The sequence below is a fragment of the Lytechinus variegatus genome, chromosome 18 (genome assembly GCF_018143015.1).
Source record: "Lytechinus variegatus isolate NC3 chromosome 18, Lvar_3.0, whole genome shotgun sequence".
In the NCBI taxonomy this organism is placed as follows: Eukaryota; Metazoa; Echinodermata; class Echinoidea; order Temnopleuroida; family Toxopneustidae; genus Lytechinus; species Lytechinus variegatus.
This window is the reverse complement of record NC_054757.1, coordinates 16327337-16339746: the sequence shown is the minus strand read 5'-3', so window position 1 is coordinate 16339746 and position 12410 is coordinate 16327337. Positions and strand designations below refer to the sequence as shown.

The following is a 12410-nucleotide window of genomic DNA, read 5'->3' as shown; positions in this document are numbered from 1 at the left end:
AACCTTTCGGCAATCGATTGAAAGATTTTCACTCGTCTTCCAATGATCCCGCAACGGTTTTCAGTGATCTGTGAAGATAAGATGTAGAGAGATTGTCGAAAGATCATGGAAAAATTAGACCATTGAAAATCACTGGAAAAACAATGAAAGATTATTTCCTGAAAGACCGCTGTATAACTATTTGAACCATTTCAAAAAGCTTTGGAGACCACGAATGCCATTGAAAGTTCAATTCAGAATCATGTAAGACCTATCTCTCCCTCTCTCTCTCTCTCTCATAGGTTTCTTAACATATCGTTAAGAATGGATGTATCTAGGGTGGTGAAATTGCTCTGTATAACAATGATGATGTATCTTGAAATCTCTACGGTCGTTTCCATGTCGTCCTCGACGTCTGATGCGGTCATTACGAACACGGTGACGACCGAGGATAGTTTGGGGGTCTCCGACGTGACCGAAGGGTTCACACTTGAAGATGACAACGAGGTTTTCGTAGGTGAACTGAATCAATCGTTGCTTGAAGAATTTGACGAAGAAACAACAAGAAGTTATGATTATGTTGGCGGTGATGCCGATAGGATGGTTGTATGGTCTTGGTTTCCAATTCGCTGGACATGGGTTGTGATCTCAGAACTAGTTGTTGGGGTCGTCGGCGTCATCGGAAACTTCTTTGTAATCATCGTTCTCTTTCAGCGTCGTGCTAATAGCCGATCTACCGATACCCTCATAGGCGCACTCGCTGCGGCCGATCTCTTTACTTCAATTGCGTTGCTCCCTGTAAGGTCCGCCAAGACTGTCCCATCCACTTGGCTTGGACAGATCTATTGTAGAGTGATCTGGCAGGCCCTTTACATGTGGATTTGGGCCATCATGTCAGGATTTCTGCTGACTGCTATCTCTGTTGAGCGTTACATCGCGGTCACTCACCCGATCTACTTCAACAGGATCTTGACCAGACGGCGAGTATCTGTTGTAGTTGTCATTTTGTGGATCTGCGCAGTGATAGCCACTGTCCCTTCTTTCTTTGTTATCGAAGTAGACAATGTCCGTCATCGATGCACCGTGGCTAAAAGTTTACGGTCACCTGCGATTCAGACAGCTTACGGTGTCTACGTTACATCCATTCAGCTGTTCATACCAGCAACCATCATGGCCATTACTCAAACCCTAATCGCCATCAAGCTCAAGAACCAGTCAAAGCGATTTGAAGGTTCTAAATCGTATCATCTCGCCGCTAGTAGAGCCGTCATCAAAATGATGCTCGTCGTCATCATCGCATACGTGGCCTGCTGGACGCCGAATCGATTGCTCTTCTTGCTAACTAGGCTTCTCCGTATTCGTACCGAGGTGAAAAGTCAGATTTCCGAGGCCTTTTTCATCCTTGCTGCTGTCAACTCCAGCATCAACCCAGTCATCTATAGCATCCGTTACGAGGAGTTCCGCAAGGCTGTCAAGGGATTGTTCACCGGGCAGAAAGGTCAAAGCAAGGCGATGTTTGAAACTAGTGACAAAACTAAATCTAAGGATAAGGTTACTGCCTAAAACCGATGCAACAAATCACTTTGCACTTGAAACATGATAATTTGAAGGTAAAAAAATGCAAATGCGGTTCCCTTGGGTATACTTCAAATACACCCCGACCCGTCGAAATGCACCTGGACCTCTTTGAAAATTCTAACTTGTAGTAGTCAAGTTTTACCCTCGAAGTGTACCAGTATATGTAGGATGAAATGGATTATACTCTAGTAGTGCAAGGAATGAAAAGCATGGGTTTGTTTGCAGTCCCTTGCAGTAACCTGGAGCATAGGTTGATTAAATGATAAGTTTATTATCTAGGGTCTCTAGCACAACGGGTCTCTGACGTACAGATTGGGGAAGGGGCTTGGAGCCATGGAACCTCACAAATTTTCACGACCAAGGAATAAAAGGGAAAAGGAAAGGAAAGGGGGATATGATATTATTTACTAAATACTATGTCAAAATCTATCATAAAATTTGATTTTTGTATAAAAAAAGGTCACACAAATTGTCGATTGCTTCCCTACGTAGCAGATTTTGATTTTTTTCTTGTCCCACATGCCATTTCTGCTGAACTTATTTTGGCACGAAATATTTTTGTGAATAATATTTAAAAGAGCACCATAATTCTTGATAATTTGCTAATTCAAAGTATTATAATGACATATTAAATGTAAACTCTTCCGATACGAATTTACATTAATCAAAACAACATTTCCTTTAAGTATTAAAATGAAGAATACTTGCTTCGTGGCTTTGGATTTTTCACACAAATTTCCTGTTTTGCCTTCGCCAAGCTACAACATATCAATGATTGGGAGAGCTTTCGGAAAGAACAGATAAATAACATACCATTTTCTTACCAAAGAAGCTTTTTTCTTCGCCCTTTTTCCAATTTTATTTTGGGAGGGGGTGGGGATGGTGGGGGAAATATATTTGCAACCCTCCTTTGACAGGGGGCGACTCCTTTGATTTAATCATAATTATGTTTTTTCTCTATCACATAGCAATAAACAAAATGGATGACAAAGAATACTTACACATCCCCCAAAAAAATATTTGAAAAACGCTGTTAAGACTTTTTTATGCACGCTAATTAAGCCCGTCACTCTAACAACATGTTTTCTTTATTTTTAAGTTATAAATTTCATTTCAAATTACCTTTTACAAACTTCAATAAGTGACGGGCTAAAGCAGCGTGCTTACATTTTTAAATATCGTTTTTACAGTATCCTCACGGGGCTGATTAGTAAAAGTCCCATCTTATGATCCATGTCAGATGGGACTCTTGGTTATGTTCTTACGGACTTGATGGCTCAGTGGTAGAGCGTACGTGAACGGGAGGTCGTAGGTTCGATTCCAGGTTGAGTCAGCCCCCAAAAAATAAAAATGGGACTTTCCACCTTTATTTTGTCAGGCGCTCGATATATATATTCATGCAGGGCCCGCCTGGAGATCATCAGAGCTGACGTGGCTACCATGGGTAAAAATATAAATTATTATCATTATTACTGTACTACTACTACTACTACTACTACTACTACTACTACTACTACTACTACTACTACTACTACTACTACTACTACTACTACTACCACCACCACCACCACCACCACCACTACTACTACTACTACTACTACTACTACCACCACCACCACCACCACCACCACTACTACTACTACTACTACCACCACCACCACCACCACCACTACTACTACTACTACTACCACCACCACCACCACCACCACTACTACTACTACTACTACCACCACCACCACCACCACCACCACCACCACTACTACTACTACTACTACTACTACTACTACTACTACTACTACTACTACTACCACCACCACCACCACCACCACCACTACTACTACTACTACTACTACCACCACCACCACCACCACTACTACTACTACTACCACCATCACCACCACCACCACTACTACTACTACTACCACCACCACCATCACCACCACCACCACTACCACTACTACTACTATTATCATTATTATTTTTGTTATTATTACTATTATTATTACTACTATTACTACTATTATTTTGATTATTATTGTTATTATTATTCGTTAATATTTTGTCAATATTACGTGTTTGTATATATTTTTGTGGTCTTAAGAAGAATGTTTGAGATGTCGTGTATATCAACTTAGTGTTACGGTGATTCGAGGAAACGAAGGAGGTGATTCGGTAAAGAGCAAAAGGTAAAGGCCTGGTCACACCACCCGAATGGTCAAAATTGGGGGGAAAATCGAAAACATAAAAAAAACAATCGAAATCGAAAATGGTGAACGGTAGCGAGCGGTGATGATTTTTTGTCTCTCCGCTCCACGACCGCTTCAACAACGCTCGGGTGGTGTGACCATGCCTTTAATATAAGAAAATTGCCCCCGAGTCTATTAGTGTCATTATTAGTGCGGTGTTTGTTGTTTATTCTATGCAGTTAAAACACTGTTAAAACGCACTCGATATCATCTGTTGTGTTGTTATTCCGCGAATGCGTGACAAAATTATACATAAAATCAAATAAATACAAAAATAATAATGCGAATACGAATCATATTTCAAAAGGGATTGAAAATTCGTACAAAACAGAAAATGATAAAATAGAAATCAAACAAAATGTAAAATTTCTGAACAAGTGGAAGGATTTGTACCGATATGGTTTACAAGTACAGTACATTGTTTGCAATGTTGTGCAAAGTATCCACAATAAAAAAAAGCTGCACCGTATTCATACTTTATGTGTATATAAAAAAGATTGCTTGATTTGAAATGTTGTCAGTCATGCTTGTTTGGGAAATGATGATCATGATGAAGGTGATGATGGAGAGGATGCATGATGGTGGTGATGATGATGATGACGATGATGATGACAATGGTGATGATGATTAAGATGCCAATGATGGTGATGACAATGGTGATGATGACGATGATGGTGATGATGATGATGATGATGATGGTGATTATGATGGCGATGATGGTGATGGTGGTGAAGATGATGATGATGATAATATTGGTGTCGATATGATGATGTTGGTGTCAATGATTACGATGGCAATGATGGTGATAATGATGGTGATGATGATGATAATGATGAATTGATGATGACAATGATGATGGCGATGATGATAATGAAGATGGTGATAATGATGATAACGATGACAGCGTCTTTAATGGTGATGTTGACTACGTCAATGATGATGATGGTGATAATCATGATAATGAGCGTGTCGGTAATGAATGGAGATGACTATTACTGATGCTCGTAGGGGTAGTGGTAATGACAAAGATGGTGGTAGAAGTGGTGGTGGTGATGGAGGTGTAGGTGGTGGTGATGGTGGTGGTTGGGGTGATGGAGGTGGTGGTGGTGGTGGTGATGGTGGTAGTGGTGATGATGGTGGACGTGATGTTGGTGGTGGTGGTGATGGAGGTGGTGGTGGTGATGGTGGTGGTGGTTGCAAAAGAGGTGGTGATTATGGTGATGGAGGTGGTGATAGAGGTGGTGATGATGGAGGACGGTGATGGAGGTGGTGATGATGGAGGACGGTGGTGGTGGTGATGGTGGTATGGAATTGGTGGTAATAGTGGTCACGGTGGTAATGAAGTTGGTGGTATGGAGGTGGTAGAGGTTGTAGTTGTGGTGCACATGTGGTGGCAGAGAATGATGAAGATGATTATGATGGAAGTGTAGAAAGGAAGTACAGAAGTAGTATAGGGGAACATATAGCGTCTTGATAAACCCTTTTATTCTAACCAATAGAAATATGAATTACGATACGATTCTTAATATCAATCCAATTATAAAGCAAAAAAAATATAAAATATGGATAATAAATTTATGGATAAATTCAAAACAGTAGAAATGTAGATTAGATGTAAAAAAAACCAATATAAATATGGATTATATAGTAGCATGTACACTACTGGAAGAAGAAAAATGAATAGTTGTGTAACTGAATTCTCCATCTGAGATGTCAAAGTACAAGCGTTTACCCCCCCCAAAAAAAAAAAATAATAATAATAATAAATGGAAGGGTGTGCATTGCAGACATTGACGGAAATGTTATATCGATGTAAAGAGATTCTGATAATTGTTTTCAAAATTATGCACAAAAATAGTTTAAAAAGTGGAAAATTAGTCCTCATGACCTCGGCAGTTTTATTGTAAAAACACACAAACTAGAGAAATCACGACACAGAAGATAATTAAACTAACCTTTGTGAGTTCACGCGATGGTTGTTACCGAGTCACGATTCGTTTTTATTATCTTGATTTTGCTCGCCGTAATTATTTTGATTCTTAAATCTTGATATGATAGGCCCTACGTGTAAATTCCGAGTCAATGCTCAGGATGAAGCTAAATATGACTCGGAATGACCATGAAGCGAGAGTGAAGAGCTCTTTGGCCCTAATTATCCCTCTATTATTCTGACCAGTCAACTGATGTTGTCATGGTTTCAGGGCAATGTGAATGATTTATTATGCGGGGATACTGAAGTAAAAAAAAGGTTTCCCTTCCAAAATGTAAGTCGCTTTTGTCCCAGGTAATTTGACAAGTAAAAAAAAAGGGCTTCAACACAAAATGTTATCATTTTCCATACATTTCTCCAATTTTACACACCTACCAGAATTCCAAGGGGTGCAGTGCTGCCTATGGAAAATAATACACGCAGTACCCCTGGGAAGATATATGCACCCCCGCTTCCCAGGGCCATGGTTTGTACCAGTGACGTGAGAGGGCACGTCCCTGTTTGTACCAATACGTTCTGGGGAATCAGATGTTTTTAGTTTTTATTTGTGTACCCATATATATTGTTAAGTCATATAGTTTACATCCGATTTTGTGCAGGAAGTAGTATATTATTGTAGAGATTCTTATAACATATATATATATGTTATAAAAGCTGTAGTACGTGTATAACTTCACACATTTGCATACTTTCTCCCATACGTGTACTGTATCAAAGCGATAGCTTTGTTCCAGCTGAGGCATGGCGGCTTGTCATTGTTCAAACCCCAACTTCACCCGACAAAGGAAATTATAATTGGTATGGTGTCGAAAATCTGTCTATCTGACGGTCAATCGGATCGGGTTCGCCGTAGCCACTAACCCGTCTCTGTGGTCTAGTGGTTAAGGCACCGGCGTTCAAAGCTGGGGGCCCGGGTTCGATTCCCGGCAGGGACATTTTTTCGGCATCACCATAGCTCTGGGGAACCTTGATTTAAACTGTGCCTACCTTTGCTGTGTGTGCGTGCGCGTGTGTGAGAAATACATGTACAACAGCTTTGGCAACTCTTACATAATGTTGTGGAAGAAATGAATGAAGAGAAGAAGGGTATAGTCATCTTTGGGAAACCTTAATGATTTAAGCTACGCCTACCACTGTTCTATTTATTCATTTCTTTCTTTCTCCCTCTCTCTATTATATATATATATATATACTTGGTCGGCTTTTATTTTTTCTTTTGTCTTTATAATCTTCAGGGGTGTGTCCACTCGATGCCAATGAATTAGACTGGGATTTCTGCGATATCTTAACTAAACTGTAGCTCATCTGGTCCCTCATCATACTCCTCTCGGAATGAGATGAGGGACCAGTCGTTTAGGAGTGGGTTTGCATCTTTTGAGAGTGCATTCTAGCTCCTTCTGGAGGGGAAAATGTCTAAGAATATACACTTTTCACTCCAGAGAAGCTATAATGCACTCTGAACAGATTTAAATGCTACTCCAAATGACTGGTGCCTCATCTCACTCTGAGATGAATATGATTAGCGATCATTATTATATAGCTCTTTTACATTTAAATTATCATACTAAAATTATATCCACATTTCATTTGAAAAATGTCTAATTTTTTCCTTAAGACACTATTGCAACCTGTACAACCAATGTGTGAAAAATGTTTAATGCATTATTCATTTTTTATTTATTTATTACGTCTTATTTTACCAGGGTGTCTCTGTCAGTGGTTCAAACACTGTTAAACTTAGAGGCCCAATACACAATATGTATTTACTTACTTTTATTCACGTGTGTATACATGTACAGTATATGCCTATTTTTAAGACGGTGCAGACTGCAGAGTTCTGGGCATCTGGTATTCAGGGGAACCTTACTATGAATCACATCCCTCTTTCAAATTTTCTTCTTTTTAAAGAGCTTCCCCTCGTCTGCCGGGTGCTCTCTCCCCTTGCTATGCCTGTCCGTCCGTCAACAACAAAATTATGTGTTATACAGTGCGTATAAAAAAAGTTTACACTTTGAAAAAGCCCTGGGAATGAAAAAATACACAACATGTGGGTAAATTTTTCACATATAATTTTGAGTTTGGGTCTCATCTATCCAATGAAAGTAAATTTTTTGTCAGAATGTTACACTTGAGTGAGCGCTGTCCATTTTGTAAAGCTCGCAGAAATCTGTTTGCGCAGAAATGCTCATTTTCACGCTGTGTCAAGGGGGAAGGTCGAAATCAAACTTGCCCTGCGAAACATTTCTCATACATTTCCCTTGCACTTTAGTCAATTGAAATAAAACGGATACATTCAAGCATTTTGTAAAATTTTGCCACCCAAATTGAAATTTCAACACTTAGTAAGCACAACCGTTACCCTCATTATGTGCCAGCTGGATCTGAGGACATAACTTAATCTGAACAAAAGTTTATATCAGACATCTCCAGCATTTTTTCACGAAGTTTTTATCATTGAAAGTTTACGTTTCATTTGTCATTTAACACTTATTTCTCCACACATTTTCCAAGCTCGATACTGATTAACAAAATGAAAATAAAGCCTAAGCCATTCCATGTAAATCACAGCTCAGTGTAAAAGCAAATATCGTCACGATGGCCTCGGTGTGTGGGGGAGTGGGGTGGGGCGCAACGCACACTTTGAAGTGTTTGTGGACAAGGAAACAAGTCAAAAAGGTTAAAAGATATATTTAAATCAATTTTACTAGCTAAATTTCACTTTTTCTTCATGTTTAAGTTCTACTTTTATTCGCATAACTATTTCAAAGTTCTGCGCAAATCATTTTTCACTAACTTTTCAAAAGTAAGCGGTGCTCACTCAAGCGGAAATATTTTTCGACAGTTATATCGTCATTAGCTTTAATGGATCTGTACTAATGTTAAAATGTGGAAAAATCTTTAGAATATTACAAATGTATAATTTTACAGAATTTTTTCGAAGTGTAAACTTTTTTGATACGCACTGTATATACAGTATTCATATTTACAGCTGCAGATGACCATGCGACCTACCCGACTACTATAATTATAATAATAATAGGCATTTACATAGCACCATCTGTCTAGAAATATTCTTTTCCGAGGCGCGATGTTATTATCAGTATTACCCCGGCTTTAGCTCGAGCTGCCTTTCAGCGCTCATTCATTCAAGGAATTAATAATAATAATAATAATCCTGCCGGGTACCCAGTCACCTCACCTGGGTTGAGTGCAGCACAATGTGGATGAATTTCTTGCTGAAGGAAATTACGCCATGGCTTGGATTCGAACCCACGACCCTCTGTTTCAAAGTCAGAAGACTAATCCACTGGGCCACAACGCTCCACAACCTCCACAACTATATAGTTTATGGCATACGGCAAAACATACTTTTCCCCTCTGATACATTTTTAATATTAATAGCAATAATAAACAGGTCTGCTGTGTTTTTATTCCTTGTCTTTTCTAGTAGTCCCCGTTCTTTATACCACTCTTTATTTTAGTCCTTGTGCAGATCTGTTACTTATGGAAGCTTAAAAGTGCCACCGAGATGTTGAGATAATTATCTCGGGAAGTCGACATCTTGATAGCAAAATATAAGATGACGAGATCCTGGATCTCATCATGTTGACATCTTTTAGAAGAGATGATGAGATGACGAGATCCTGGATCTCATCATGTCAACATCTTTTAGAAGAGATGTTGAGATGACGAGATCCTGGATCTCATCATGTCAACATCTTTCAGAAGAGATGTTGAGATGACGAGATCCTGGATCTCATCATGTCGACATCTTTTAGAAGAGATGATGAGATGACAAGATCCTGGATCTCATCATGTCAACATCTTTTAGAACAGATGATGAGATGACAAGATCCCGGATCTCATCATGTCAACATCTTTTAGAAGAGATGTTGAGATGACAAGATCCCGGATCTCATCATGTTGACATCTTGTAGAAAAGATGATGAGATGATGAGATGATCTTGTCATCTCAACATCTCTTCTTAAGATGTTGACATGATGAGATCCAGGATCTTGTCATCTCACCACCTCTTCTACAAGATGTCAACATGATGAGATCCAGGATCTTGTCATCTCATCATCTCTTCTACAAGATGTCAACATGATGAGATCCGGGATCTTGTCATCTCATCATCTCTTCCAAAAGATGTCAACATGATGAGATCCAGGATCTTGTCATCTCATCATCTCTTCTAAAAGATGTCAACATGATGAGATCCGGGATCTTGTCATCTCAACATCTCTCCTAAAAGATGTTGACATGATGAGATCCGGGATCTTGTCATCTCATCATCTCTTCTAAAAGATGTCGACATGATGAGATCCAGGATCTCGTCATCTTATCTTTTGCTATCAAGATGTCGACTTCCCGAGATAATTATCTCAACATCTCGGTGGCACTTTTAAGCTTGCAGATCTGTTACTTGATATTATTTTTCCTTTCCAGCTGCGTTCAATGGTTAGGCATTTATCACGACTTGACCTTTCTCTATTGATATGACTACCAATAACACTGTAGGATTATTTCCAACAACGTTTTCGATAGACATGTTCCTAGTTTCCAATGGACACTGCTTTTTGTCCGTAATAGTTTTCAATGATAAGCTTGAATACCTTACATACGTGATGCCGTAACAGATCCACCCCTCCCCGGAAAATCTTTTGGAAAAGGCAACAGTTGAAGCGATCAGTGAGTGAAAAAAAATGGGAATCCCTGTCGTCAGGGGAAAGTAATTTGGAATGCACTTATGAAATTCTTTGCCTGTCGAGAAAAAAAACATAGTTAAGTCGTATGTGTCGTGACCTTTATTTTTATTATCTGTGCTTTTCGGAAAATTTTGAAGAAAAGTTGGCCCCTTATTTCGCCGCCCCCCCCCCCTAGGAAACACTAAATCCGCAACAGTTGTGATGTAACGGCCTTAAACAGTCCCATCACTCGTGGAGTCTGTATTGATGTCAGTATCGAACATCGCTTTACTTCGAACCTTCCCTCCTGCAAAAAGCACCTTGACAGCCTTGCGGAACTCCTGGTAACGGATACTGTAGATGATGGGGTTGATGCTGGAGTTGACGGCAGCAAGAACAACGAAGCCCTGGGAAATCCGACTCGAGGTTTTTGACTGAATACGGAACAAGGTTGTGATCAACAGAAAGAAGCGGTTGGGTGTCCAACAAACAATGTACGCGATGATAACGATGCACATCATCTTGATGACTGCTCTGCTGGCGGCGACATGGTACGATTTAGAACCTTCGAAGCGCATTGACTGGGCTTTGAGCTTGATGGCGATTAGGGTTTGGGTTACGACCATGATGACTGCCGGAATGACCAACTGGACGATTGTAGCATAGAAAGCGAATGCCTTCTTATAGACAGGCGATCTCCTGACTATGCATCGACGATTGGCTTTGTCCACATCAGTTACAAAGGCGGAAGGGATGCAGACCAACATAGATAAGATCCATATAATGACAACTACCTCCGATACTCGCCGTCTGGTCAAGATCCTGTTGAAATAGATCGGGTGGGTGACCGCGATGTAACGCTCAACAGAGATGGCAGTCAGCACGAACCCTGACATATAGGCCCACACCCACATGTACATTGGCAACCAGACCATTCTGCAGTAGACCTGTCCGATCCAAGATACAGGAACTGTTTTAGCGTAGGGTACAGCAAACCGAAGTAGTCCAACTGAGGTCAAGAGATCCGCCACAGCAAGTGCGCCTATGAGGGTATCGGTCGATCGGCTCTTAGCACGTCGCTGAAAGAGAACAGTAATTACCAAGAGGTTCCCGATGATGCCGATGACTCCAACAACTAGTTCTGAGATTACAACCCATGTCCAGCGAATTGGAAACCAAGACCATTCAGCAATCCTGACGACATCACCACCAACGTAATCAGAACTCCTTGTTGTTTCTTCGTCCAGTTCATCAAGCAGCATTTGATTCAGATCACTTACGAAAACCTCGTTGTCATCTTTAAGCGTGAACCCTTTGGTCGCATCAGGTTCCTCCGAAGAGTTGGCGTGAGACCCCAAACTCTCTGTGACCAGTGCAGTGGACGTCATCATGGTCATGGAAACAATGTCGGGTGGTTCCAGACATCGGCCTATTGTCAAGTTGAGAAAAATACAAAGCAGTTGCACCACCCTGGTCAGATCCATTGCCAATATCCCAGCAAACTTTTACCAAAACAGAACCTAAGAGTGGGAGAGTGAGAGAAAGATAGATTGGCATATATATATGTTTTTTGTATTAGAGCGAGAGAGTAAGAGAGGAGAAATGTCGAGGTTAAAAATCTTAAAACACCTTCTTAAAATAATCTAGGAACCGATGGCATTGCAGCGTCTTAATGTGAAAAAAAATTGAAAGGAATCAGATTAATCAGCGGTCCCTTTCTACCCCTGTTTTGTAAATTATGCCAATTTTTTCGATGGCTATTTTTTAGCTATAGGAATGTTGGTCTTACATCAATTATTTGGTAATTGTTCGTTAACTTATCTTTCTCATTTTATGATGATTTAAGAAAAATAACAAATTATGTGAAAATCTATCAATTGCTGGGCCAAAATAACTCGGCCGCACTGAAATAGGGCGAGGTTGCCTCA

General features: G+C 40.1%; 2 protein-coding genes across 2 annotated transcripts; one reads left to right on the top strand and one right to left on the bottom strand.

Annotated features, from left to right (window-relative positions):
- Positions 1-378: 378 nt before the first annotated feature.
- Positions 379-1716, top strand: LOC121431560 (5-hydroxytryptamine receptor 2B-like). Its single transcript, XM_041629077.1, has one exon. The coding sequence runs from the start codon at positions 379-381 to the stop codon at positions 1540-1542; it is 1164 nt and encodes a 387-aa protein (XP_041485011.1). The 3' UTR covers positions 1543-1716.
- Positions 1717-10715: 8999 nt separating this feature from the next.
- On the bottom strand, positions 10716-11870 carry LOC121432207 (D(2) dopamine receptor A-like). The gene has a single exon (XM_041630061.1). The coding sequence runs from the start codon at positions 11868-11870 to the stop codon at positions 10716-10718; it is 1155 nt and encodes a 384-aa protein (XP_041485995.1).
- Between the last annotated feature and the right edge of the window lie 540 nt (positions 11871-12410).

What these genes read in the sequence shown, in the direction of transcription:
- LOC121431560 (XM_041629077.1), top strand. Translation starts at nt 379, where the DNA reads ATGTCGTCCTCGACGTCTGATGCGGTCATTACGAACACGGTGACGACC.
- LOC121432207 (XM_041630061.1), bottom strand. Translation starts at nt 11,870, where the DNA reads ATGACGTCCACTGCACTGGTCACAGAGAGTTTGGGGTCTCACGCCAAC.